Here is a 25,532-nt window from a genome sequence, read left to right on the forward strand (position 1 = left end):
TGAAGCATCCCATATGTCTCTGTAGTATTTTCTCCAAGTTTAAAGCAGGATTTTATTGCAAATCGTTCTTCTAAATTGTCCTCACGTCCATATTACAATTTTGAAATTCACCAACTGTGACAGTCAGGCTTTAGTAAGGGGTATTCCAATTCCTGCTGTATCTGTTCATTTGAACCTAAAATCATAAAAAATTGCCCAGTCATCTAACAAGATGGACAGCAATAGCATACTGAATTTTTAAGAGTTTACGACTATTTAAAATACCTGAACCAAAAAAGTCTGGAAACCTATTCAAGGCACCTCGTATAGGTAATAGGGATAGGTGAGCGTGTCAATATACCGTTCATCTTCAGTTCCAATATTTAAGGCATCTTTCAAGGTTGGATTTTCATATTAGACGTTCTTTTGTTTGTTTAATTGCTTGCTCGTTTTTTTTTGTGTGCGTTATCTTTTTTGTTATCGTATTCCAGTTATGGGGGATCCTTAGAAACCTGAATAATTCTTATTTTATTGATTAAAAAATATTTGTAAATCATCTTATTGCGATATAAAATTAAAAAAAAAATCATTTGAACTGACTTTTTATTTACTTACGAGTCGTCCATTATCAAGGATCAAATGTGACTCAAGAATCAATATATTAGTACGTTTAACGTTCGTGTGTAACGGTTTCCAGATTATAAATTATTCGATCGGGAGATCCTATTTATTAAAAAGGAGGATAGACGGTGATAACATACTACAAACATTAAATTAGCGTAGCTATATACTCATGTAATATTCGTAACATGTTATCACTAGGGCTATGACAACAGCATATTCTTTTCACTGTTTTGACTCTCGAGTATATATCCGACACAGTTAGAAACAATTGATCTACCGAAAACCACAGCACTCTACATAAAAAAACATGTAAGTTATCAATGGACATATATCTGAAAATCAAAACAAGGAGAAGAATATGCTGTTGTCATAGCCCTAGTTATCACCTTCTATCCTCTTTTTTTGATAAATAGGATCTCCCGATCACCGAAGACGCAATGCAATAAATAAATAAATAAATAAATAAATAGACATAAATAAATAAATAAATAAACATAAATAAATAAACATAAATAAATAAAATGGTCGCTTTTGGGTCATAGGTGAAACTGAAATACACCTTCTTGGTCTTCTGGCTAGGACCCAGTATCTGTTTGGTCTAAAGATGTTTTAATGATAATGTGGGGGTTCCGTCCATACAATGAAAAATGTCACAGATTCCTGTCAGGATATTGGAGATAAACCATAATAACCAGATATATCAACACTATATTAACCAGATTACTTAGATAATTACTTTTTAGTTTAAACAAATAATATCGCAGGGCGGGGGTCCATTCGCACTGGACGTTCACAGAATGCACAACAGCAATTTATTACATATGAAAGATGCCGCTGTGGAATTTCCACAGGTCCTGCTAGTAACGGTTATTAAGTTTGCTAGGTGGACGATGTGACAACACTTTTAAGATTGGAAATAAAGGTTGAAACTGTTCAGAAATTGATTATTTAAGACGACAACTTAACAAGAATTTAACCTCAGAATTGAAAATGATCATGTTATAGTCAGCTGGGAAGCAGTCGCGTGGTATTGTGTTCCGCAGATGTTTAGTTCTTCGAAAGAAACTTTGCTCATGGAATTTTTGTTTATCTCTAGGTACACAGAAGAGTAAATGAAAATGATTCACAGCGGTTGTAGTCAGACAAAGTTTTACTGTGGATGATCTACAGAGGGCGACTAGAGATTGGAGCTCAGTCGAACATTTGCCATGAAACTAATGACAGATAAGAGTAAGACTAGCAACGCCTTTTCCGTAAAAAATAATGTAGGTAAAAGAAAAGGATATCTTCAAACAGATATCGAAGTTGATACTTTGTCAAGGCAGAAAAATGCTCTGCGTTACAGCATCTCACTAGTTAGCACAATAACCCTCATCTTAGGACACAGAAGAGGCAGGCCTGAGAAAGCCAGTGTTGTCCTCGACTCCGACATTAAAATGAGACAACAAACGACCGATTTACATGTATACAAACAATATATTTATTATGAACAATGGCAAAATGGAGAAAAACGTAAGAGTACGTGTGTGCGGGTCTACACGTGTGATAAGGGGTAATTCTGAAATCTTCATTAATATTGTTGGTGAAATTAATTCAATTAGTTCATTGCAGTCCTTACCTCGAATATTTGCACATATGTACAGGCGAAAAATTGTTCTGCGTGCGTGTATTTTTGGAGCGACGAAATATCGCGTGTGTTCATCGTCGTGTCTAGGTGAAAAGAGAAGGAGAGAGAGAAAGAGAGAGAGAGAGAGAGAGAGAGAGAGAGAGAGAGAGAGAGAGAGAGAGACAGGAAAAAGGTAAAAACGGAAGCAAAAGGTCAAAAGGAAGTGACCTTAATGTCGTGTCAAAATGTTAGATGTCAGATCGACATTGTTTTTGTGTGCTACATGTGCGTGGCTTTTTTTGTATGTGTCTGTGTGTTAGCGCCACCCGCAAACCTAATGTAGCAGTCATAATAGTTGCTATAAACATTAGGATTAGAATTAGGGTCTAGGTTTCCGCATTAAGAGTTATAAGTCTCTCATTACTCAGTATATAAAATGCAGAATAAACGCCACTGTGGAGTGCATGAATGGCTAGTGGCTAGCAAACTCTATGGAATTATAGCCCATTGACTTAGAATGAGGTTTCGGTTTCAATTTTCGATCATGACATCCGTTTTATTTTTATTCATTTTTTTCAGTTAATTATTTTCATTAATGTAATATTCCGCATTTTTAAAAGCAGCTAAGTTCTCTGATATTTCGAAATGAGACAAATTGCGCAATACATTTATTACATACTAGCAGGACCCGTTAACTGGCGTTGCCCGGTGGAAGCATGCCCCCTCCTCGTAAAAAATAAAATACGGTTGTTGTTGGTGGCCAATCCCCAACGTTCTAATGTTAAGAACAGATTTCAGAATAGACATCCCTAACGTCCTCATGTTAAGAACGTCGTATGGAATAGACACGACCAAGTGGGGTGGGTGGTAGAGTCGTGCGGAGAGAAGTACATTTTTTATTGCACGTGTGTAGAACAGTGAATTACAGTGCATAATGCATGTCATATATCTCGAAAACTGCTTGTCTCCGCCCAAGTTAAAAAAGATTGTCTTATTTAGTAGAATCTAAAACCTATAGAAGTCGTCAGTTTAAAGGAAATAATGTAGTTGGTACAAAGGTAAAAAAGTACCTAAGAAAACCGTTAGTGTCTGAGTAAAGTCGAAAATGATTCCTGGAAAGAGAACTAAACCAAAAACAACTATATTAAAAAAAAAACAACAACAATATATAACAAATAAGTATATCCGTAGGCAATGTATAAAGAGGAAATTTGTACTTTAGCGGCGTAAATTATTTGATAGACAAAGAAAGTAAAAAAAAACAAAAAAAACTGGCGTAAATGTAGTCAAATATAAACTGAATGAAAAGTAATGAAAATGATAATTTATCTGCAAGTAATTCAGGATTAGAGTGTAAAAATATGTGTTTTATATTTAAAAAAATAGTTTTCATAATTTCGAAAGTGAAAAATATTTTTTGTTTTTTGCCTAAGCACCCCAATGTAGCCTCGATGCCACTCTGATGTAGTGGGCTACTACAACTCTCTTTTATTAAGAGAATCGGCGGACGTTTATGAAATTGCCCCCTCTAAATTTCACAATTTACATTTTTTTCTATATCTTCACATTAATATCATTGAGTACAAACTTAACTTTCAGATTAATCAAATAAATGTGTAAACAAAAATTATGATTTATCGTCGGAAATCATTTTTCAATTGTGCAATATTTTTCTCCGTAATGGTCACAAAGTACGTGTTCAATTTAGTAGAATGTTATAATTGAAAACTGATCACCGATGATAAAAGTCATAAGAATTTTTTAAATCTGAAAGGTAAGTTTGTAATTGATGAGATTAACACGAATAAAGTGTAAAGAGATTCGTTCATATCATCTCATAAGTTTTAACGCTCAATCGATCGATATTTTTTATTAAATCAAATCATTAAAGGAAGAAAGCTAGGACGATGGTTTTTTTTAATGTAGAAGACAAATGTTTTACAAACGTTACCATACCATGTAGTGGTATGAAGAAACAAAATGAAATAGTTGTCGTAGCTTATTTTGTAAATATTTTCAGCGGCTGGCAATATTGTTGGTTCGTTGTTTCGAAAAAACCGTACCGTATCACTTACTGCTTAATCAAAGGAAAAGTTGCCGCCGCTTTTTGGTCAAATGTTTTCGTGTAATGTAAGTATCAGTGGTGTATTGCGTTTTTGTTAATACTTGGTTACAAAGAATAGTTTTTAATCGTTTACTAAGAGATCCTTTCATTTTAGCATCGCATAATTTAGGACGCTGAACACGTACGAGATAAAAAGAAAGCTGCGATGTATTTGTTTTAATGTAACAATATGGCTATAATGTTAATCCAAACAATGCAAAATGGCATAATTTACGACTCTGAAGCAACAGTATTTGCAGTAGATGTAAGCATTACCTGAGGTAGCTGCGCTAACTTACTTATACGAAAGTTACGACTATTTTGTTTGTGTAACTTTAAGGTAAATGGTATGGTTAATTTTTATAATCAGTAGTCTTTAAAGTAGAGGAAGAACGACGACAGGAAAGTATAAATGATTTAAAGTAATGCATGGCGATTAAGCGGCCATATTGATTAAGGGCTGACGTGTTTTTTTTTCTTTGTATGATTGTGTATAATCCAGCATAATAAAATTTCATGGTCGCAACGAATGAGAATAGGCAGAATGTTAGTGGGGAGAAATCATTATTTTTTTAATAGTGAAGTGTAATGGTCGTTGTATGTGTATGAGTGTTTAATCCAGTTAATAAGGGTGTCTGGTCAATATAGTTACAATGGTTTTGTTTACTCGGTCTTGACTGGGAGAGTGGGAGGACTTTTCAGGTAGAAGGGAAAATACGAACTACTTCGTCTATAGTGATGCCGCTCGTAGGAAGTGAAATAGGATTTTATTATAACGAATAAATGTGTCTGTAACGGTGTTGAAATGTTACATAAGATAGTGGGTAGACATAATAAAATTGTATGTGGCATCTGTTATTGCAAACCTACCGTAGTTTGATCCAGAGGGGAATTTCTGCAATCAAAATATTATATACAGGATAAAATAAGTGTTACTGGCAGACAGACAAAATCTTTATTTATATAAGATACTCAATGACATAAATGAATCTATGATGTGGTGCCTCGCTTTAGGCGAGACTATCTTGGAGTATCTTGTATATATCCAAGAAACACATCGGCATTTAATAAATATTGGGGTATACATGTTATTGCTTAAACGAAATAAAAAAATAAAAAGATGCGCCAATGCCGCCGTTTAGTCTCAGAAGACAATGGATACCCCCTGTAAGGATAGCTGCGCGTGTAATTGTGAGGCAAGGGTTGCGTAATCCTCAACCACACTTCTACCGAATCGGCGTTGTTTGAGTTCAGTGTCAAGGAAAAGTCTATGACAACTGGAAAAATGTCGAGATAATGGGAGAGAACATACAGCACCTGGAATTCCTAACTGGCCACCCATTTTAATATTGAGCAGGTTCAATGTTGCTTAACTTCGGTGATCTAATGGGAACCGATGTGCCGACGTGATTATGCATGCCTAATAAAATGAAAATACAATAAAACATTAAAATAATAGATGGATCACCGGATAGCAACGGCTGCCTAAAACGTAAACAGCGTTTATAGATGAAAAAAAAAAAGAAATACGAAATTTTATCGATTTTTTAATATAAGAAATAAGAATATAAAGATTACTTTCATGTTAAAAATGTTCATAGTATAAACATGTGTTTATGTAAAGAATTCGAGGTAATAGTAATCGTAATTAATATACGTAAGTATTTGGCAGCGTGGCATTGTGTGTGTGTGTTTGTTTAACTTGCAATGTGTGCGTTAACGAAGCTGCACTGTGAGTCATGAAGTTCCTTTTTCCTTTCGCCGCTCCCGGTCCTAGAGGGGCGCGTGAAGTTTGCAGAGAATATGTTCTTGGGTTCCTTTCGTTTAGCTTGTTGCTGGAGTCTCTCCTTAACTGATTTTCTTGACCAGGTCTTATACCAATTTCTAAATTCGTACTGGCTTACTACATTCACGTATAAGTGTTATTTTTTGTGTCTGAAAAGATTTTCATTGGTTGAAAATAAGTTTAAGTTCGCACGTCAATGCCAAAATTTCCTTGCTTTGGAGAGTGAAAATGAAAAGCGAAATGGAGAAGAAAAAGTGTCAGCAATTATAGCCATTTGCTTTTTAGCGTTCGTGCGAATCACTTCACGATTAAGTCACCACAAAGGATATCGTCTTAAGTAATTAATAAACCTTTTTTTTTAAATTATAATCCGCATTTTTTTCTTGGAGCAGAGAGAAAGAATGTGTTAGTAGAAAAGCTCCAAGATCAACGAAAAAACTTTTTTTTTCAAACTGAAACGTGACAGACAGACGAACCGATCGACGAACGCACTTTAAAACAAATAGCCATCATATTTTAGTGGATAAATCCTGCTTGAAATAATAACATAGTCAGAATTCCTCTCTGTTATATTTCATAAGGAAGGTCACTCGTACGTTAATGAGTATTTTTTGTTTTGTTTTTCGTTTTTATAAGTCAGCCATTTTTTATTAGTAAATACGCCCCACTCTAAACATAATTACTAAAAAGAAAAAAAAAATCATTTATTATCTCCCGAGGTATTTATTTATCAGACAGTTTTTAATCTTGGCTAGAAGATCCCCACCTCTCAAAGCAAAATGCCATCCCTTACATAAACAAAGAAACAAACAAAAACCTAAAAAAGAAAAAAAAAAAAAAAAAAAAAAAGAACACAATAAACAAACAAACAAAACCCCCAAACAAAGCAAAGAATAGAATACGGTCTAAGGTTTCCGATTTTTTAAAAGATGAGAATTGATAATTCGTGTTACTTTAGTTATTTAAACACCTGTTCTCATCTGAGTGTTATTTTCACAACGTTTCGGCCGATGTAATCTCCAACCTTCTCCAGGTGTATATTGTCGAAGTCTCGAATCTACATGGAATTTCGTACAGAATCCTTTATTTAATCAACGGGGACAGCCATGACCGGTTAGAAGTCCTAAATATTTCGCAATTTTATACTGAGTATCGCTCGAACTGAGGATTGAACCTTCAACGGATAAAGGGCCCGTAGCACAGTGGTTGGAAATACTTGGAAAAATCAGTTGTAAAAGTGATATTCTCCTGAAGGTTGAATTTTTTTTTTACACTAGCAAACCCCTTTAATACTTTACACTTTGACAGTATAGGAGCTTCAGAAGCCTCAGATATGAACGCAATTTATGATTTAGATTAATTCTATTTAGATATGTGATAAATCTTGTTAAATCCCTAGATTCAGACCGAAACTTTTTTTCCCCTTGGTTGAATTTCGATTTGACATATTTTTCTTGATTGTTCGATGATCCCGATTTAAATTCTTTAGAAATTATAAACGAAGAATTTTCCTTAGTCAATTTCTTAGATTACATAGTTAGTTCTTTTTTACGATCCATAATACTAAATTGTAGTTTTTGCAAATAATCCCTTGACACTATAAATTACTATCCATCCATCCAGCGCGGCCGTAGCCGAGATTGAACTCACTATACGAGTTTGTAGTGTAATTCGAATCTTGTCGGTAGCTGAATACTTGATGCTTCTCCAGGACTATCAAGGGTATTTTTTTTATTATCGTGACGCCATCACTAGACGGGGTGCCTACCACGGCTTAAGAGAGTCCTATCTACCATCGAGAGAAGGATAGACCGTACCAGTTTCTCAACCAGGTATTTTACCTCGCGATACATGCAGCGTCTCACCTTCCCAAATGGTTACCCATCTAGTACTGGCCAAGATAGTATTTAGCGCTTGGCCCCGGGCCTGGCATTATCTACTGCCAGGCCCTCATTTGGGGTCCAAAACACTTAGGCATAGAACCGGTAGGGAGAGTGGGGGTCGAGGGTCATTCTTATCTAGGTCTTTGAAAGACTTTATTAGCTTCCCTACACTAAGACACTATCACCATAATACTTCATTCTTACCATGGGGTTTATCTACTTAAATTCTCCCCAGCGTATGAGTCGGCTTTATCTACATTCTGGAAAAAATAAATATTTACATATAAACAAAACAAAATCTAGTACTGGCCAGGATCAACGTTGCTTAACTTTGGTGATCTGGTGAGAACCGGTGTGTCAACGTGATTGTGCCGTATAAATTACTATAATTACTGTAAAAATACTAAATATTAATCTGTAATTGAAATTATTTTCATGCTTACTCGCTATACATACTCGTAGAAATTATTTCATTGGATAACACACATGAATTTTACATAAAATATTTGATGATACTTCTTTTGCATCTCTAGACGCAGTCTATTTTTCTAGTTCAAGATATTTACTGACAGACTATGTTTTGAGCCTTCTCAAAACAGATCACTTAATCTGACCAATTACATGTTCTAAATTAAATGTAAACGATAAAGATAATATGAAATTACCAAACAAATAAACACACAATTAGCAATAAATCATTAGGAACAGAGTCATACGATGGGGGAATGTCGATTTCAGTGCCAATAAAACTTTGTGGATGTTCATATTTTGGGCGACAGAAAAATACAACTGCAAATGATTTAGGAGGTCTATCCAGTCATGGCTAACGGAACAAGAACATGCTACTCCCGTGAAGTAAATAAAGGGTTCCGTTCGAAATTCCATCCAGATTTCCGAGCTCGATAGAATCATTCGCACGTTCGACAAGATACACGTGAAGAAGGTCGGAGTTTACATCGGCCCAAACGTTGTGAAAATGACACTCAAGATGAGAACTGTACTCCGGACTATCCAAATAATACGAACATTGAATTTTTAACACTCTTCTGGGAATTGAAGGTTCAATCCTCAGTGCGGGCGATTAACTAGTATTAGGTTTATGTAAGAGGAAACAGTTTGGTTCGTATCGTCTGAATTGTTTGGTAAAATTCATTAGCGCCACTTTTACTTAACACTAATCACGAGCATTTTCTATGATGGGCGTCGATTCTTTTTGTGAAGAGGCCGCGACTTTCATAATCGCCCCCCCCACTCCAAAATCTAAAAAAATCAAAAATATTTTTAAATGAACAGATGCTTGAACCTCATTCCTCTTTTCGTGGGGTGGATGCACTTTTAAATGAAGATATAATTTCTATTTTAATTAGACAAACTTCTAAATGCTTTTCCTATATGTGTTATCTATTTGTCTATAAAAGTGAATATGTGTGTGTGTGTATGTGTGTGTGTGTGTGTCTGTGTGTCTGTATACATTTCCCTAACACATAACTCTGTCAATTTTAAGTCTACAGACTCGAGATTTGACATAAGGGGTATTGAGATTTGGGAAAATCTTCTTAATCAGTTTTCGGCCCGAAATTTGTGTGTCAAGGGGTCAAAGTTTAACGATTTGACCTTTGAAAACTCTACCAAACTCCTCAGCCAATTTTGGGTCTAAACATTTGAAATTTTAATTGTAAGTTACTTAAACATGGATCAAACTTTTTAATTCGATTTGAGACCCCCCCCCAAATAAATGTTAAAATTGGGTCAAAGTTAAAAAAAATTAACTTCTGCGGTCTCTACCAAATTACTCAGCCATTTTCTGGTCTAAACATTTGAAATTTTACATAAAGGGTATTCAGAGATAGGGCAAGCTTTTTAATCGATTTGGGTTGAAAATTTGAGCTGCCAAGGGGTCAAAGTTCAAAAGATTTGACCTTTGCGGTGTCTAGCAAACTACTCAGCCAATTTTGGGTCTATACATTTAAAATTTATACATAAAAAGTATTTAGACATGCGGCAAGCATTTTAATAAGTTTGGCTACCAAAAGGTCAAAGTTGACAGAGTTAACCTTTGCAGATTCTACCAAATTCTTCCGCCAATTTTGGGTCTAAACACTTAAAATTTTAGATGGCGGTAACTTGGATATTGATAAAACTTTTTATTTTGATTTTAGACCAAAATAATAAATGTTAAGGGGTCAAAATTGGGGTCCATTTATAAAAGAAATTACCTCTGCGGTCTCTACGAAATTACCCAGACAATTTTTGGTTTAACATTTGAAATCTTACATAAATGTATTCACACGTAAGGCAAGTTTTGAACAGTGCTTAGGGCCCGAGCAAAGCCGGGCTGAACTGCTAGTATCCAATAGTTTGATAAGCTCATTGTGAGATTTTCATCTATACGAGGTATGCTCAATAATTAATAAGAAAATGTCAGGAGAAACATAAAGTTGGTTGGTTGTTTTTGTTTTACGGCATATCAACCCTTTTCAGGTTATTTAATGCCGAATCCGGTGATTTTGAAGAAATTTTTTTAATAGAATATGTTTTTTGCAAGTCAGTTTCTATTTAACCCATAGTTGGGACCCTAACAAGTACTACCACTCCGGGTCAGAGTGGACCTGGGAGCAATGATAATTAAAGGGTGGCTCCACACTCCCCAGAGCCCGCAAGCTGGGGCCTCACCATCGGATAAAGTTTAAGGTCATATCCAGGACCCCCATTGAAGGACTTTTACCCTCTGCAGGGGGGGGGGCAGTCGGCGTATTCTAATGCCCCACCAACAGGGCCGGAAACATAAAGTATGATTTGATCAAACTGCTACTTTATAGCGAAGTACAAATACATATAGTCTACAAAATGATTTACTGATAACTTCCTCTCATTGTTGGTTTGAGCGCAGCGGTGTTCGTTTTGGGACTAGTCTGATCAGGTTTGCCGATCTGTGAACTCTTGACAAGATGCAGCGAAACAAGAAACAACGTTATGCCATCAATTTTTGTGTTCACCTTAAGAAAACCAAACAAGAAGCTTATGGAATGTTGAAGAAGGCCTCTGGGGATGAACAGATGAGTTAAACAAGTTTCTGTCAATGGTTTAAAATGGTTTAAAAGTTTTTCTGGAGGAAATGAACAGGTTGAGAATGAACTCAAATCTGGAGCCCCGCACAGTGCACGCGAGGAGGAAAAAACATTGAGGAAGTACGAAGATTAGTGATGCAAGACCATAAGATAATTGTGAGGATGATATCTGAAGCTGTTGGTATTAGTATTGGCTCAGTGCAGACAGTTCTGATCGATGATCTGGATCTCCACAAAGTCTGTGCCAAGTTTGTGCCAAAAATCCTCTCCGATGACCAGAAGTAGTTTCGTCTGGAATGTCACAATGACATTCTTGAAATGATAGAGGCTGATTCAAGTTTCCAGATTAAGGTCGTGACTTGCGACGAGAGTTGGGTCTTCATCTACGACACTGAGAGCAAACGTCAGAGTGCCCATTGGAAGCACCCATCCTCTCCCAGGGCCAAGAAGGCAAAGATGAGCAGGTCATAAGAGAAGGCAATGGTAATTTCTTTGATTTCCACGACCTTATTGAATGGGTTCCTCAGGGTCAAACTGTCAATAAGAAATATTACCTTACTGTTCTGAAATGGTTCAGGGAGAAAATGAGGAAGAAGAGGCAACAACAGTGGAGGAGTGGTCAGTGGTGGTTCCCCCAGGACAATGTCCCATGCCACAAGTCAACGCTGGTGACCACCTGGATGGCCGACAGGGGAATGAAAATGATACAAAACCTACCCTTCAGCCCTGACCTAGCCTCATACGACTTCTTCCTGTTCCCACGCATGAAAGACAGGCTCAGGGTAATCAGATTTCAGTCACCAGAAGAGCTGAAAGAGGCATCGGAAAATTACCTGAACGGGCTACTGAAGAAGGACTTTGAGGAGGTCTTCCAGGATTTGGAAGAGACGCATGAAGAAGTGGGTGGATGTGGGTGGCCATTATTTTGAAAGTGACACACTTTTGTAAGCTTATGAAAATAAATATTATCTCATTACTTATGGAACGTGCCTCGTAGTTTTAACTTGTGTCCGGAGCCAAAAAATACAAACATTAATAATTTTAGAAAAAGTCGATGAACAAGCAACCATATGCCTGCGCAACAGAAATTGAAAACAAATTTGTCTAGAGCATTTTAGATCTTTTAATAATTAACTGTGAACCACCTGAGACACAGCATGTAGATATTTATCAAATAGGCGCGAGAAGATTTACTATGAAATAAACAAGTGAACTACAGAATATTTACTTTGTTTTCCATAATTAACCAATAAAAATAAATTAAATTCAGAGAATGGGATTTATAACCTGCGATTCTGTGGCCCTTAATCTTACGTTGTAAATGAACAACTTCTAATAAATAAATAAATAAATACATCAGTATTTGCTTCATTTTTCATTGTTAAGAATTAAAAAAGAATCGTTTTTGATATCGGAAATTAGATTCAAATCTTTCCTATTTCGATACCGATTCTCTCAAAAGTTCCGAATTTTCCGATTCCCGATTCCGAGTAATCGTCCCTATATATATATATATATATATATATATATATATATATATATATATATATATATACTAGCAAGGGTGTCCGGCGTTGCCCGGGTGTCTGGAGATGTGTGTTGAGCAAAAAAAAAAAAAAAAATGGTAGTAGGAAGTTAGGCTCGAACCCGTACCGCGCATGAGGAAAAGAACGGGAAAAACCTGACGTCTTTGCTGTGACGACCACCGTCAAACCGGAAGTGGCGTAGGTTTAAATTAAGGCTAAACAATCGGAAAGAGGGGTATGGCTTTTGACAATATCGGCGAAAAAAAGCGACCCTCCCTTGTAGAAAAGTGTCCAGTTGAGCGTGAAGAAATTAATGTTATTTGTTTATTTAGCCAATTTTTCGGTATTTGTCGTCTGAAGGGTCGAGCGTCAAAACGATACTAATCTTGTGAAAATCCGTCGCCTCTGTGGAAAGTTTTAGGCAGACATGCAAACATACAGACATGCATTTATATATTGGTAGCTCAAATTTTTTACCTAAACCGATTAAAAAGCTTGCCCTATCTCTGAATGCCCTTTATGTAAAATTTCAAATGTTTAGACCAGAAATTGTCTGAGTAACTTGGTAGAGACCGCCGCGGTCAATATTTTTTAACTTTGACCTTTATTATGACCCCTTATCATTTATTGTTTTGAGCTGAAATAAGTTATTACGTTAGATCCATGTCCGAGGAACCTATATCTAAAATTTCAAGTGTTTAGACCGAAAATTGGCGGAGGAGTTTGGTTGAGTTCTCAAAGTTCAAATGGTTGAACTTTGACCCCTTAACAACCACATTTCTGGCCGAAAACGAATTAAAAGATTTTCCGAAATTTCAGTACCCTGTATATCAAATTTCGAGTCTGTAGACTTAAAATCGACAGAGTTATTGTGTCGGGAAATGTACACAACCAGACAAACAGACCGACACTAACTTTTATAGATATACTAGCATTTCAGCCCGGTTTTGCTCGGACCCTATGCGCATATGTATATATATATTAAAAAATGTCCAGATAACCTACATCTAAAATTTCAAGTGTTTAGACTATAAATTGGCAGAGGAGTTTGGTAGGGTCTGAAAAGGTCAACTCTTTATACTTTGACTTTTTGGCAGCCAAATATTCGGCCAAAAGCTTGCCCGATGTCTGAATACACTTTATGCAAAATTTCAAATGTTTAGACCAAAAATTGGCTGAGTAATTTGATAGCGAATGCAGAGGTCATTTTTTTTTTTTACTGTGACCCCAATTTTGACCACTAAAAATTTATTGTTTTGGGCTCAAATTAAATTAAAAAGTTTTATCCATGTACAAGTAACCTACATCTAAAATTTCAAGTGTTTAGAGCGAAAATGGCGGAGGAGTTTGGTAGAGTTTTCAAAGGTCAAATCGTTTAACTTTGACCCTTTAACAACCAAATTTCTGGGCCGAAGACCGATTAGAAAGATTTTCCCAAATCTCAATATCCTCCAAAATTAAATTTGTCATACTTTGGGGTTTCTTTTGTTTATGAAAGTAGGTGAAAGTACAGATGGTTTCATAAAAATGTAACCCCCTCCCCCCACCAAATTAATGAAATTATCTTTATTTTATGTTTCTGATGTAATTCTCTTTCTCAGCCCCCCCCCCGCAAAAAAATTGAATTTGTGATATTTTGCCACACCTCCTCTCAATCACTAAACTTGAAAAAATGTTAAGGGTGACCAAAAAGTGGGTGCTCATTTCACGTTAAATTCATATAGGAAAGTGATTCCCCTTCTAAAATGTTAAATTTTATGTTTTTTTTTCTTCAAAATTTCTTCTTTCAAATTATTTATAAAGACCGTTTAAATGAATTAGGAAAAAAAAAATAAAATAAATAAATAAAAATAAAATAAAATAAAATAGATAAATAAATAAATAGATCTTCATTCTTTTTTAGGGGATAAACGACGCTGGGTCACGTCGTAAAAATTTACCAAATATTCCCCATTAGTCATCTCTACACGAGACTGATATTAAACCAAATATAGGCCACATTACCCGCCATAGAACTTAGCAGCTGTGTTTCAAAACTCACAACGATCGGTTACTTTGTTTAGGAGTGGATCCTGCACATATAAATATATAAATATATAAACATTTCTAACTTTATAAATAAAAATACGTCATCATCCGCGGACACCTGTCAAATGGGGTAAGACACACACACACGCATATATATATATATATATATATAGAGAGAGAGAGAGAGAGAGAGAGAGAAAGAGAGAGAGAGAGAGAGAGAGGGCGAGGAAGAAAGAGAAAGGGGGAAGAGAGAGATGCCAAACACAAATATGTTTCTATTTATATGAAGATACCTGTGCGTAGAATATCAGTTTATACTTTAAATGCTGCGTCATTTACCAACACCGGTCCTACTACAGGAAGATGTAACACAAGGTCAGAAGACGGAGGAGAATAATCAAGTCAGAGTTCCCAAAAGAAGGTCCGAATTAGTGAGGTGATAACTTGTTCTATTGAAATTATAAACAACGCATATTTATGTTTAGATTCAAATTTGTTTTTAATGCAAATGTGCCCTGCCATTTTCTGATTAACCTATTCGCGTAAAATTGAAATCAAATATGGTCCACATTACTCACCGTAACCCCTAGCAGCTTTGTTTGTATTCAAAATCAGTTGTGCTCTACAAATTCAACGCAAAATTCTATTTTTCTAATATTGTTACTTTGGTCTCTCTTTCTTTCTCTCTCTCTCTCTCTCTCTCTCTCTCTCTCTCCCTGTCTCGCTCTCCTCCTCTCTCTATATCTGTCATTACACACACACATACACATACACATACACATATATACAGAGAGAGAGAGAGAGAGAGGAAGAGAGAGAGAAAGAGAGAGAGAAATAAATAATAACTCGACATGATGAAGAGATGAAAAAGGAACCAACCAAACTAAATGACTATGAACGTTTCGTTTTTATTTAAAGACTTCCTAATCCCGAGGAAATCTTAAAATAAAAACGAAACGTTTATAATCATATAATTTGGTTTGTTCCTTTTTCATCATTTCATTTATTTATTTGCTCAACATACGCCGGGCTCCCAGGCTATATATATATATATATATATATATATATATATATATATATATATATATATATATACTAGCCTGGGAGCCCGGCGTTGCCCGGGTGTTTGGAGGTGTATGCTGAGAAAATAAATAAATAAATAAATAAAAAGCGGTCAATTTTTTTAACTTTGACCCCTATTATGACCCCTTAACCTTTATTGTTTTGGGCTTAAATAAAGTTATTAAGTAAGATCCATGTCCAATGAACCTATATCTAAAATTTCAAGTGTTTAGACCGAAAATTGTCGGAGGAGTTTGGTAGAGTTCTCAAAGAGCAAATCGTTTAGCTGTGACCCCTTAACAGCCAAGTTTCTGGCCAAAAACCGATCACAAAGGTTTTCCCAAATCTCAGTACCCTGTATATCAAATTTCGAGTCTATAGACTTAAAATTGACAAAGTTATTGCGTAGGGAAATGTACACAGACACACGCACACAGACACACACAGGCACGTTCACTTTTATAGATAGATAGATATGTGTTTGTGTGTGTGTGTGTGTGTGTGTAATACCAAAAATCACTACCCACGTTGATATGATATTCACAGACTGAAATTTAAGTAAATTTTTACCATTTAAAATTCAATTTCTATTGTTCGCTGAGAGTAAGTAAAACATCTCACCTACAACACATTTTCTCGATTGATTTAGACAGTCGTTTACTCTAAAATGGAACTATCAAAACGATAGAACTACGGCGTATAGAAAACTAACTCCTTTTCTGTTTCATGCGAAATTATCTTCACTTTTTTACTGCTGTTATGTAATAGCCCACGAAATGACGCGAGAACAGAACGAGACAGACGCGAGAAGACACTAACGAATGAATGACTTTAAATCTAGATAAATGAAGTGGAGATATATTACTTTTGTCACACAACCTTAAGTCAGACTTAATATCGGACTAAGACCGATAGACGTAATTTGTATTGGCTTATGTTTACGTCAACTGTGAGTATCTTCATTCTTTCCATTATTTTTTGCTAATCATTGGATGCATAATTTTCTAAAAGGTATTAATAGTTATGATATGCTAACACTCCACTTCGAAAGAGGGATATTAACGTGTTTGCTAAAGAAGTGCTGTCATTCGGGTCTTCAGAACGTGCAAAAAAACATGAATTAGTTGTCCGTTAATGTCTAATTTTAATATTTTTTAAAACTTTTTTTTTACTTTTTTTACTTAATGGTGTAGATTTTGCAGGGAAGATTGAAATTTAGTCGTTCTCATACACAGCACCTGTTATTCCCAGGTGATCAGGCGTAGTGTTGCTTAACTTCGGTGATCTACAGGAATTTTATGGACAAGTGACACACTATTATACTTTTCTAGACCTCAACTCCCTCTATATGTATATTATACACACATATGTATATACATATAGATATACATATATACACATGCATATATATACACATATATATGTCCATATAGGTACATATATATGTATGTACATATACATGTGTATATATGCATATATATATAAACATATACTCTGTATATATACATACATATACATACATATACATATGTATATAGACACATATACATATGTATACATATGTATATAGACACATATACATTAGGGCAGGTCGATTTGCAACTTTTTTTCAGAAAATCATCATGGCACTGGTGATGATAGTTGGGGTTTGATGTGATAAGAACATATACCAAAAATTAGATTCCCATCTTGAACAGAAAATTGAGCATTTAATTTTTAAAATCGTGTAGAAAAATGCTGAAAAATCCTTCATTTTCATATCATTTTTCACAACACTGAAATTTCACTATTTTTATAAAATATTCAATTAAAATTTATATATTTATATGAAATGCATTGAAAGAAAAATAAATACATGAATTATAATTTTAATTATGAATCACAACTAGCAAAATATCTCAACTTTTACTGCATTTACAAAAATTGTAAAAACAAGCTAATTAGCAACTAAGTCTTTTAAATTTCACAATTCAAAAAAATATGTATAGATGTGTTACACAATATAACAACTTGATACAAGTTACAGAACCATGTATTTTAATTTTTTTATTAAATGCAATAATATAAACTTATAATAGAACTAAATTGTTCTGTATAATTTCCTTTTGAAGAAAATTAAGGTGTAATTGCTAGCACGATGACTTTGTAATAATGTGTCTATGTCTTGCTTCTTGTCCATATACAACTTTTTGAGAAAAATCAATCAAATTTGACCAGTGTGTAGCTGCAAAATTGACAGCAATAATCTTTTTCATTTTTTTTTTTTTTGAGTTGTTCAATATTTCTGGAAAAAACAACAAAACAAAATTATTTGAAAACACTTATTTTTTAAAATATTTTTGCAATGTAATATGAATAAAACTAACTATTGTTTGGGTAAATTAAGAAAACTAATAAAATGACACACAGATACACAGACACACACACACACAGACAGACAGACACTTTCACTTTATATATATACTAGTATGGGTGCCCGGCGTTGCCCGGGTATTTGGAGGTGTATGTTGAGCAAAAAAAAAAAAAAGCGGTAAATTTTTTTAACTTTGACCCCTATTATGGCCCCTTAAAATTTATTGTTTTGGACTCAAACTAAGTTATTAAGTTAGATCCATGTCCAAGAACCCTATATCTAAAATTTCAAGCGTTTAGTCGCAAAATTTTCGGAGGAGTTTGGTAGAGTTCTCAAAGGTCAAATCGTTGAACTTTGACCCGTTAATCGCTAAATTTCTGGTCGAAAACCAATCACATCGATTTTCCCAAATTTCAGTACCCTGTATATCAAATTTCGAGTCTGTAGACTAAAAATTGACAGAGTTATTGTGTAGGGAAATGTACACAGACAGACAGACAGACAGACAGATACTTTCACTTATATATATATATATATATAAATGTGCACATAAATATATATATATATATATATACATACTTCTACATATATACTTATAAATTATAAATAATTATCTTTACATACCTATAAACACTAGTGTTTCATGCTTATGCAATCATCAGTGCAAGAGATTACAATCAACGCTGGTCGAAGGATTGAAACTCTCTAACGAAGCCACCTTTGGCTTTATTACATTAATAAAGATTAGCGTTTAATACAGACAGTCAGAGTGATTAAGAAACAGGAAGTTACGATCTCGCACACAAAGCTAGCTGACTGACTTTTTTCAATTTCACCAGACAGTGTTCAACTTCCAAATTTAATTTATTTTTGAAAGGGGCGACAATAATTATAAATTATATATAATTATTTTTATATAGATACAGTGTATCTTCCTTTTTTCCTCGACTTCTTGCTACTGGACGCAAGCAGTATCGATTGGGGAGAGGTTTGGTTGAGGAACCCTTGTTTTACAATTACACGCGCATCAACACTTTCAGGTGTGATTTATTGTCTCTCAAAGTTGAACGGATATCATGATGCCAACTTTTCCAGATACTTATTTTTATTACTGGAATCCTTTTTAGATAAGAATTTATTTATTTATTTATCTTCTGGTTGTTTCACAACGTTTCGGACAACTATTACTCTGGCCTTCGTCAGGCAGTAACAGCGACAGTATAGGAATACTGAGTCTCTTAACCGTATTCTTAGTAATTACTGCCTTCCATAGTTGTTTGTCGTCTCACCACGTTTTTGCCAACTAAGCCTCTGGCCGGCTTTGGGTAGGATTGAAACCGCCATCTTCGGACAATGTTCGCCTGGAACCGTAGAGATTCAACGTCTCTATTTACTACACCACTGATGGAGGCCAGAGGAAAAGTTAGCCGAAACGTTTTGAAGCAACAAATAGAATGTGGGTATAATAGTCCGTAAATAACTACATCTATAATATAAATCTAACCTGTCTGTTTAACTGTATGTATGTATGTATGTATGTATGTTTGTATGTATGTGTGTATGTATGCATGTGTGTATGTATGTATGTGTATGTATGTGTGTATGTATGTATGTATGTATGTATGTATGTGTGTATGTATGTATGTATGTATGAATGTGTGTATTGTGTATGTATGTATGTATGTATATCTGCCTAAAACTTCCGATAGAAGCGATGGATTTTCACGAAATCGGCATTATTTTGACGCTTCGCCCTTCGGACGACAAATATGGAAAAATTGGCCAAAAACATTAATCACTTCACCCTCAATTGAGCAGTTTTCTACAGGGAGGGTCTGTTTTTTCGCTGGCATTATTTGCAAGTCATTCAACCCTCGCGTCCACGACGTCGCATAAAACGCATTATTTCGACTACCCATGACGTCACAACTGCGGTAGGCACATCGATGACCGTTTTTTTTTTTTTTTTTCACCTCTTTTTCCTCTGGCGCGTTACGGGTTCGAGTGTACTTACTACTACTATTTTTTATTTTATTTATTTTTTTTTTTTTTGCGCTCGCAATTTTCCCTCCTTTTTTTTTTTTTTTTTTGGCTCAACCAACACCTCCACTTTCTTTTCCGCTTTCGCGTCACGGGTTCAAGCCTACCTGCATGCCTACTACAACTTTTTTTTCTCAACACATACCTCAAAAACGCCGGGCATCCAAGCTAGTAAATAAAAAGAAAATATTTTCCAGGTACGTTTATTCTGCAGACTTGTTTTAATCAATCCTAGAAACGTGTCAGATTATGCCTTTATATTTGGTTTATTTACTGCCATCGATCCCTTTGTTCGGCTCCTGTCTCATCTGATAGATTGATTATTCATCGTAGCCAAATCAAAGAAAATCAAAACAAAATAATTAACCAATTTAATGGAATGTACACTGTTTCGAAAGATAATCAATTTCGGTTAGAATAACACATGTCCATAGTCATAAGCAGAAAAAAACCGTTACTATTGCGAAACCTTTTTTTCTATAAACGATTGTCATTCCAGAGTCTATTTAATCTTTCTATTTCAGCCATAGTGGAATTCTTATAACTTATAAAACTTCTAAGTTTACAAAAGTTTATAATCAAACCTTTTATAGTATCTATGTATTTAGTTAAACAATTCTCAGTGTCCAAATATTTTGGAGATGCTATGAAAACAAAATAGCATCAACAAAAGAATAAATAATCCTAATAATGTAACGTTACCCGACACGTTGTAGCCTCAGTCGCAAATTACACAAAGATTAGGAAAAAAACTTGAAGTCGTTTTTTTTTTCTCGTTGTAACAACGATATTTATTTCCTCATTCTCCCGCCACATGTGATTTCTCGTTACGGCTGTGATGTCACTCACGTCTCAAGCGTGCTATCGAACGCCATCCATGCCTCTAAAATGATCCTGAACGTCACCCACATCTCTAACGCGATCATATTTCTAAAGTGCTTTTTCTCTCTTTTTTTTTTAATAATCTTTTTCTTTACCGCTGACGTCATTTTGCATGCATTTTCATACGACCATTCATCGTCACATAAATACACTGCAGACTGTTATATGTATTTGTATGATCAACTAAAGATAAAAAAAACAGTTTAACGAAAAATAATTAAATCAGGGAAGATGCAAAAGAAAATTTAGTTTAGAGTGTTGCTGTAAAGTATTAATTTCAAACTTATAGGAATTAATATTTATTTGCTACATTTAAATATATATGGGAACAATATAAAATATTAAGAGAAAAATGCGTAAACCTCGCTGCTCTAAAAATAGCTACACACATGAAAGGTTTTGATAAGAAATAAACAAACAAAAAAAAAAAGACAGAATATCACCGATAGAATTGGAAATGACAGTTTAATTTGCGCAAATCTTGCTAGTACATACAGAAACATTATACAAAGCTAATGTATATGCTTTTTTGTTTTCCTACACTATCGGAGACAGTTTCGTAATGGATATTTAAATTCATATGCCAGGTTTGTCCTATCACACAACGACATTTTCGAGGAGATTAACAATGCATCATGTTGAAGACAGTGCTATTGCTAAACATCTGATTAATCGACAACCTGTTGCCGACTCCAATTTAGAAAAAAAAATTAGGAGACATGTTTATTCTTGAACACAATATAAATGACCATAAATTTGAAATAGAAACATTTTTTTTTTTTTTACACAGTGATCACCACTTATCAAGGCCCGGAAGCCACTCAGGGATAAGGGTTATTGCAAGTACATTAAGTTAGTGAGGAGATTATTATACATGTTAATAATCAAAACTAACAGAACGTTTAATTAATAATTAATTAATAAATATTAAATAATAAATAAAATATATTTTAATAATAATAATAATAATAATAATAATAATAATAATAATAATAATAATAATATCCTAAAATGCTTCCAAAATGACATGAATAACAACGTCGTATTTTATTAACCAATAAGAATATATATATGTGTGTGTGTGTATATATATATATATATATATATATATATATATATATATATATATATATATATATATATATATATATATATATATATATGACAAAACAACTCGCCTATAAATTTTTCAGAATCAGTTAGTTTAATTATCCCTAGATGATATATCCAAAGGAATTTACAAATACATGCATCAAATATATATATACACACACATGTATACATAAAGACGAGGGTAACTGAAAAGTTTGCCATGATAAAAGGAGAGCATATACAGCAGCTGTTATTGTTAAAGTGTCACTCATTTCTTACAGACCAGGCTCAATGTCCTTTAGCTACGTTTATCTTACGAGAAACGACGTTCCAATATGATTATATTGTATATTAGAGGTTTGTAAGTAATAGATGCACCGTAAGATGTTTGATGACAGATGAGAACGGTTTTTAACATGCGTTTATTACCATTGGATTGAAGATGAACCTGTTATTGGAAAACAATACTGTGGCAAAAAGATATTAAAACATGTTTTACATATTTCAGCATCACTGAAATTAAATGTTAACTTTTTGCATTAACACCCTTTGTATATTTTACATAATAATTATAATTAAATTATTTAAAAAATAGATGAATAAGGTTTTACTAAATATGTTGCACTGAAAATAATGTATGATCATTATATCACTAATTGCCACTGGTGCTGATTGAAGCAACTTCGACGCAGGCGATCGACTAGGTCCGTAAGCGTAAAATATCGTAAAACAATCTTGTAATACAAAATAAACAAATTTACTCAAATTTTTTTAGACGCTGTTAGGAACCAACACTGTGGCAATGTGTTCCAAAGATATGAGTTCTTTGGAAAGAACCTATTTTTGTCAAATCAGCATTAGGAGAAAAAACAAAAACAAAACAAAACAAAATGTCTTTGCAATTGTAATAGAAGACACGGTTTTTCTATGACTGTTTCGCAAAGATTTTTCAAAAACCATCATCATAGAAAAAAAAAACAAGAACAAATCTATCTGTATATTTATTTTCTATAAACACAGAAATAATGGACGCTATTCACACAACGTTTCGGCTTCGAAATTCTTCAGGTTATTTATAATTAATGGTTCCTACATTGTATTAAATACTACACTAGGTTTATTCAGGTGATATTGCTGTCCGACATATGTGCTGCTTTTCTGGATAGTCTTAAACTCCATCGTTTAAGACCTACGGTATTTCTATTCATAATAAATAAGAATTCTGCATTATTATAAAATATAATGCCTAGAGAGAGAGAGAGAGAGAGAGAGAGAGAGAGAGAGAGAGAGAGAGAGAGAGAGAGAGAAAGAAAAAAAGAATGAGAAAGAGGGGTACAGGCTTAGCAAATGAAGTCAAAGGTCGCTTCCTGGCTCGGTTCGAATCTCCCAACCGGTAGGAATTGTCATCCTACACTGATGATTGCGTAAACACAAAACACTAGTGCCAGTAGATATAAAAGAATGATAATTATTTAATTATATATATATATATATATATATATATATATATATATATATATATATATATATGTATGTATGTATGTATTAATTCTCAACATCACCCATAATCTCAAAGTTGTGTATACACCAGGGGATCACCACACTCTTCAGCATATCTAGGTACACTTTGGTGTTGACTTTAAAGCCGACTTGGAAGATGTGAGGTGGCATGATATGACCCTCACTTGAAACCAAACCGAAGACCATAACCGTGGCCGGAAACTTCGTTGAGCTGTACCCTCAAGCGTTGAACCGTCCAAATTTGCATTTTGAGGGTGCTGACAATGACCCTGTTGTTATAACTTGGATCGGTAGAGAGCATGAGTTGTATAGTGGCGCATCTCCGATCTCGCTTGTTGAACATTGTATCACTTTCAGATATGATAGAAGGCTTCTATCGCTCTTTGGATTTGTACACAACTAATCAACTAGTAGAGGGTCTGAAACAAAAAACGAAAATAGGGTTTCATTAAACGGTAATGGACTCACGTTGTCTTTTCTAGGGCGACAATTTTATCGTTTCGTCCTGTACTCTGTCTGCAAAATAGAGAATAACTCACCCTTATACCTGTCAGTGCAGACTTGGCACGGCAATAAATGTTCACCAGTGGTCGACTTTTGGGCTTGTGAATACCTGGATTTGATCATTTTCTGTGCCTGCATACAGTAGGGAGGATTTGTTGAGAAATTCTTACATCCAAGTGCTGGATGGTACGCCCCACCTTATCAACCTCGCACTAACTATAAAAGCGATAAACATTCATATTGTATTGAGTAGAAGCGACTCCATCTTTCCAAGAGCAGGGAAAGCGTTTCTAGTCCTAAATAACATTGGATCTTAAGCGGCAAAGAAACGACGCGAAACTGGTGAAGAATATTTTTGTGTGAAAACTCCTGACTTTTATCACTAATCCATATAAGCTTTACATAAACAGGGTATTTCTGAGGACCTGAAAGCGTTTCACTATTAAAAGCAACGATTTTATCCTTGTCATATTATTCAATTATGGTGTAAAGAATAACCATTAGTCGAAAGGATTTAAGTTTTGCTTTGAAGTTCAGCATGTAGTTTAATACTAGAGCAAATCAACAAAGCCTGGTGTACTAAGATTTTGATAATATTTTTCTGGTTTCGAGGGAGAATGAATCCCAACTAATTTAATGACCTACAAATATAGGTTTTCTCTATACGCAGGTGACAAAACTCGGTGCTTGTACAAAGAGAGCTGACAGATCGATTTTTTAAAATATGTACTTTTAAGCAAAAACATTACTTACTTATCGAAAATAATATTATATCCAAAAATTATGAAAATCCATCCAGTAAAAAGTTATGTAGAGTTAAAAAATAATTTTTATGGAAAGTTGGGGAAAACTGAATTTTTCGTAGATGTTTGAGAGTAGAACCGTGAATAGTGCAGAAACAGGGGACATAACTCAGAAAATATATTTTAGATTACACCGTAATGGCGGTTAACATGTTTAGGCGATAGCGATAAACTTTATCTTTTATTAAAAACACAACAGCAGTTGATCTACTCGATGAATTTTCGTAATTTTTGGATACATTACTATTTTCGACATGACTATTAAGTGATATTGTTTTTACTTAAAAGGACATATTTAAAAAAAATCGATACGTTGTCTCTCTCTTTGTACAAGCATCCAAAACTCTTACTTGATCATTCGACGAGAATACCCAAGAACGGTTATAAGCAATTAATTCCACTCTCCAAAGTAAATCTCAATGAAGGTGAAGTAAATTTAAATGTCGTACCCCCCCCCCTAAGCCTCCGTACAGGATGCGCATATGACAAAAATATCACCCACATAATGACGACCTATAAAACAACAGCTGCTCTTTAAATGCACCATCTTGGTATTTTGTATTTGTTCCCATCAAAGCTGAACTCAACAGACAGTAGCATAACCCAAAGCTCAAGAAATATATGCTCAGGAAATGGGAGTTTAACTAGGAGACTATGATAAAGACTATTGT

At 34.5% G+C, this 25,532-nt stretch overlaps 1 protein-coding gene across 1 annotated transcript in view; it reads left to right on the top strand.

Moving 5' to 3' along the window:
• Positions 1–14,895: 14,895 nt before the first annotated feature.
• Positions 14,896–25,532, top strand: part of LOC145246700 (uncharacterized) — a 64,368-nt gene continuing 53,731 nt past the window's right edge. The window contains exon 1 of the mRNA XM_080108425.1: positions 14,896–15,040. Within this exon, the coding sequence (XP_079964551.1) occupies positions 14,928–15,040 (113 nt within the window). The 5' untranslated portion in view covers positions 14,896–14,927. The remainder of the gene's footprint in view (positions 15,041–25,532) is intronic.

This window comes from Euprymna scolopes, chromosome 24 (assembly GCF_053919585.1).
Source record: "Euprymna scolopes isolate OS-2025 chromosome 24, ASM5391958v1, whole genome shotgun sequence".
NCBI classification, from domain to species: Eukaryota; Metazoa; Mollusca; class Cephalopoda; order Sepiida; family Sepiolidae; genus Euprymna; species Euprymna scolopes.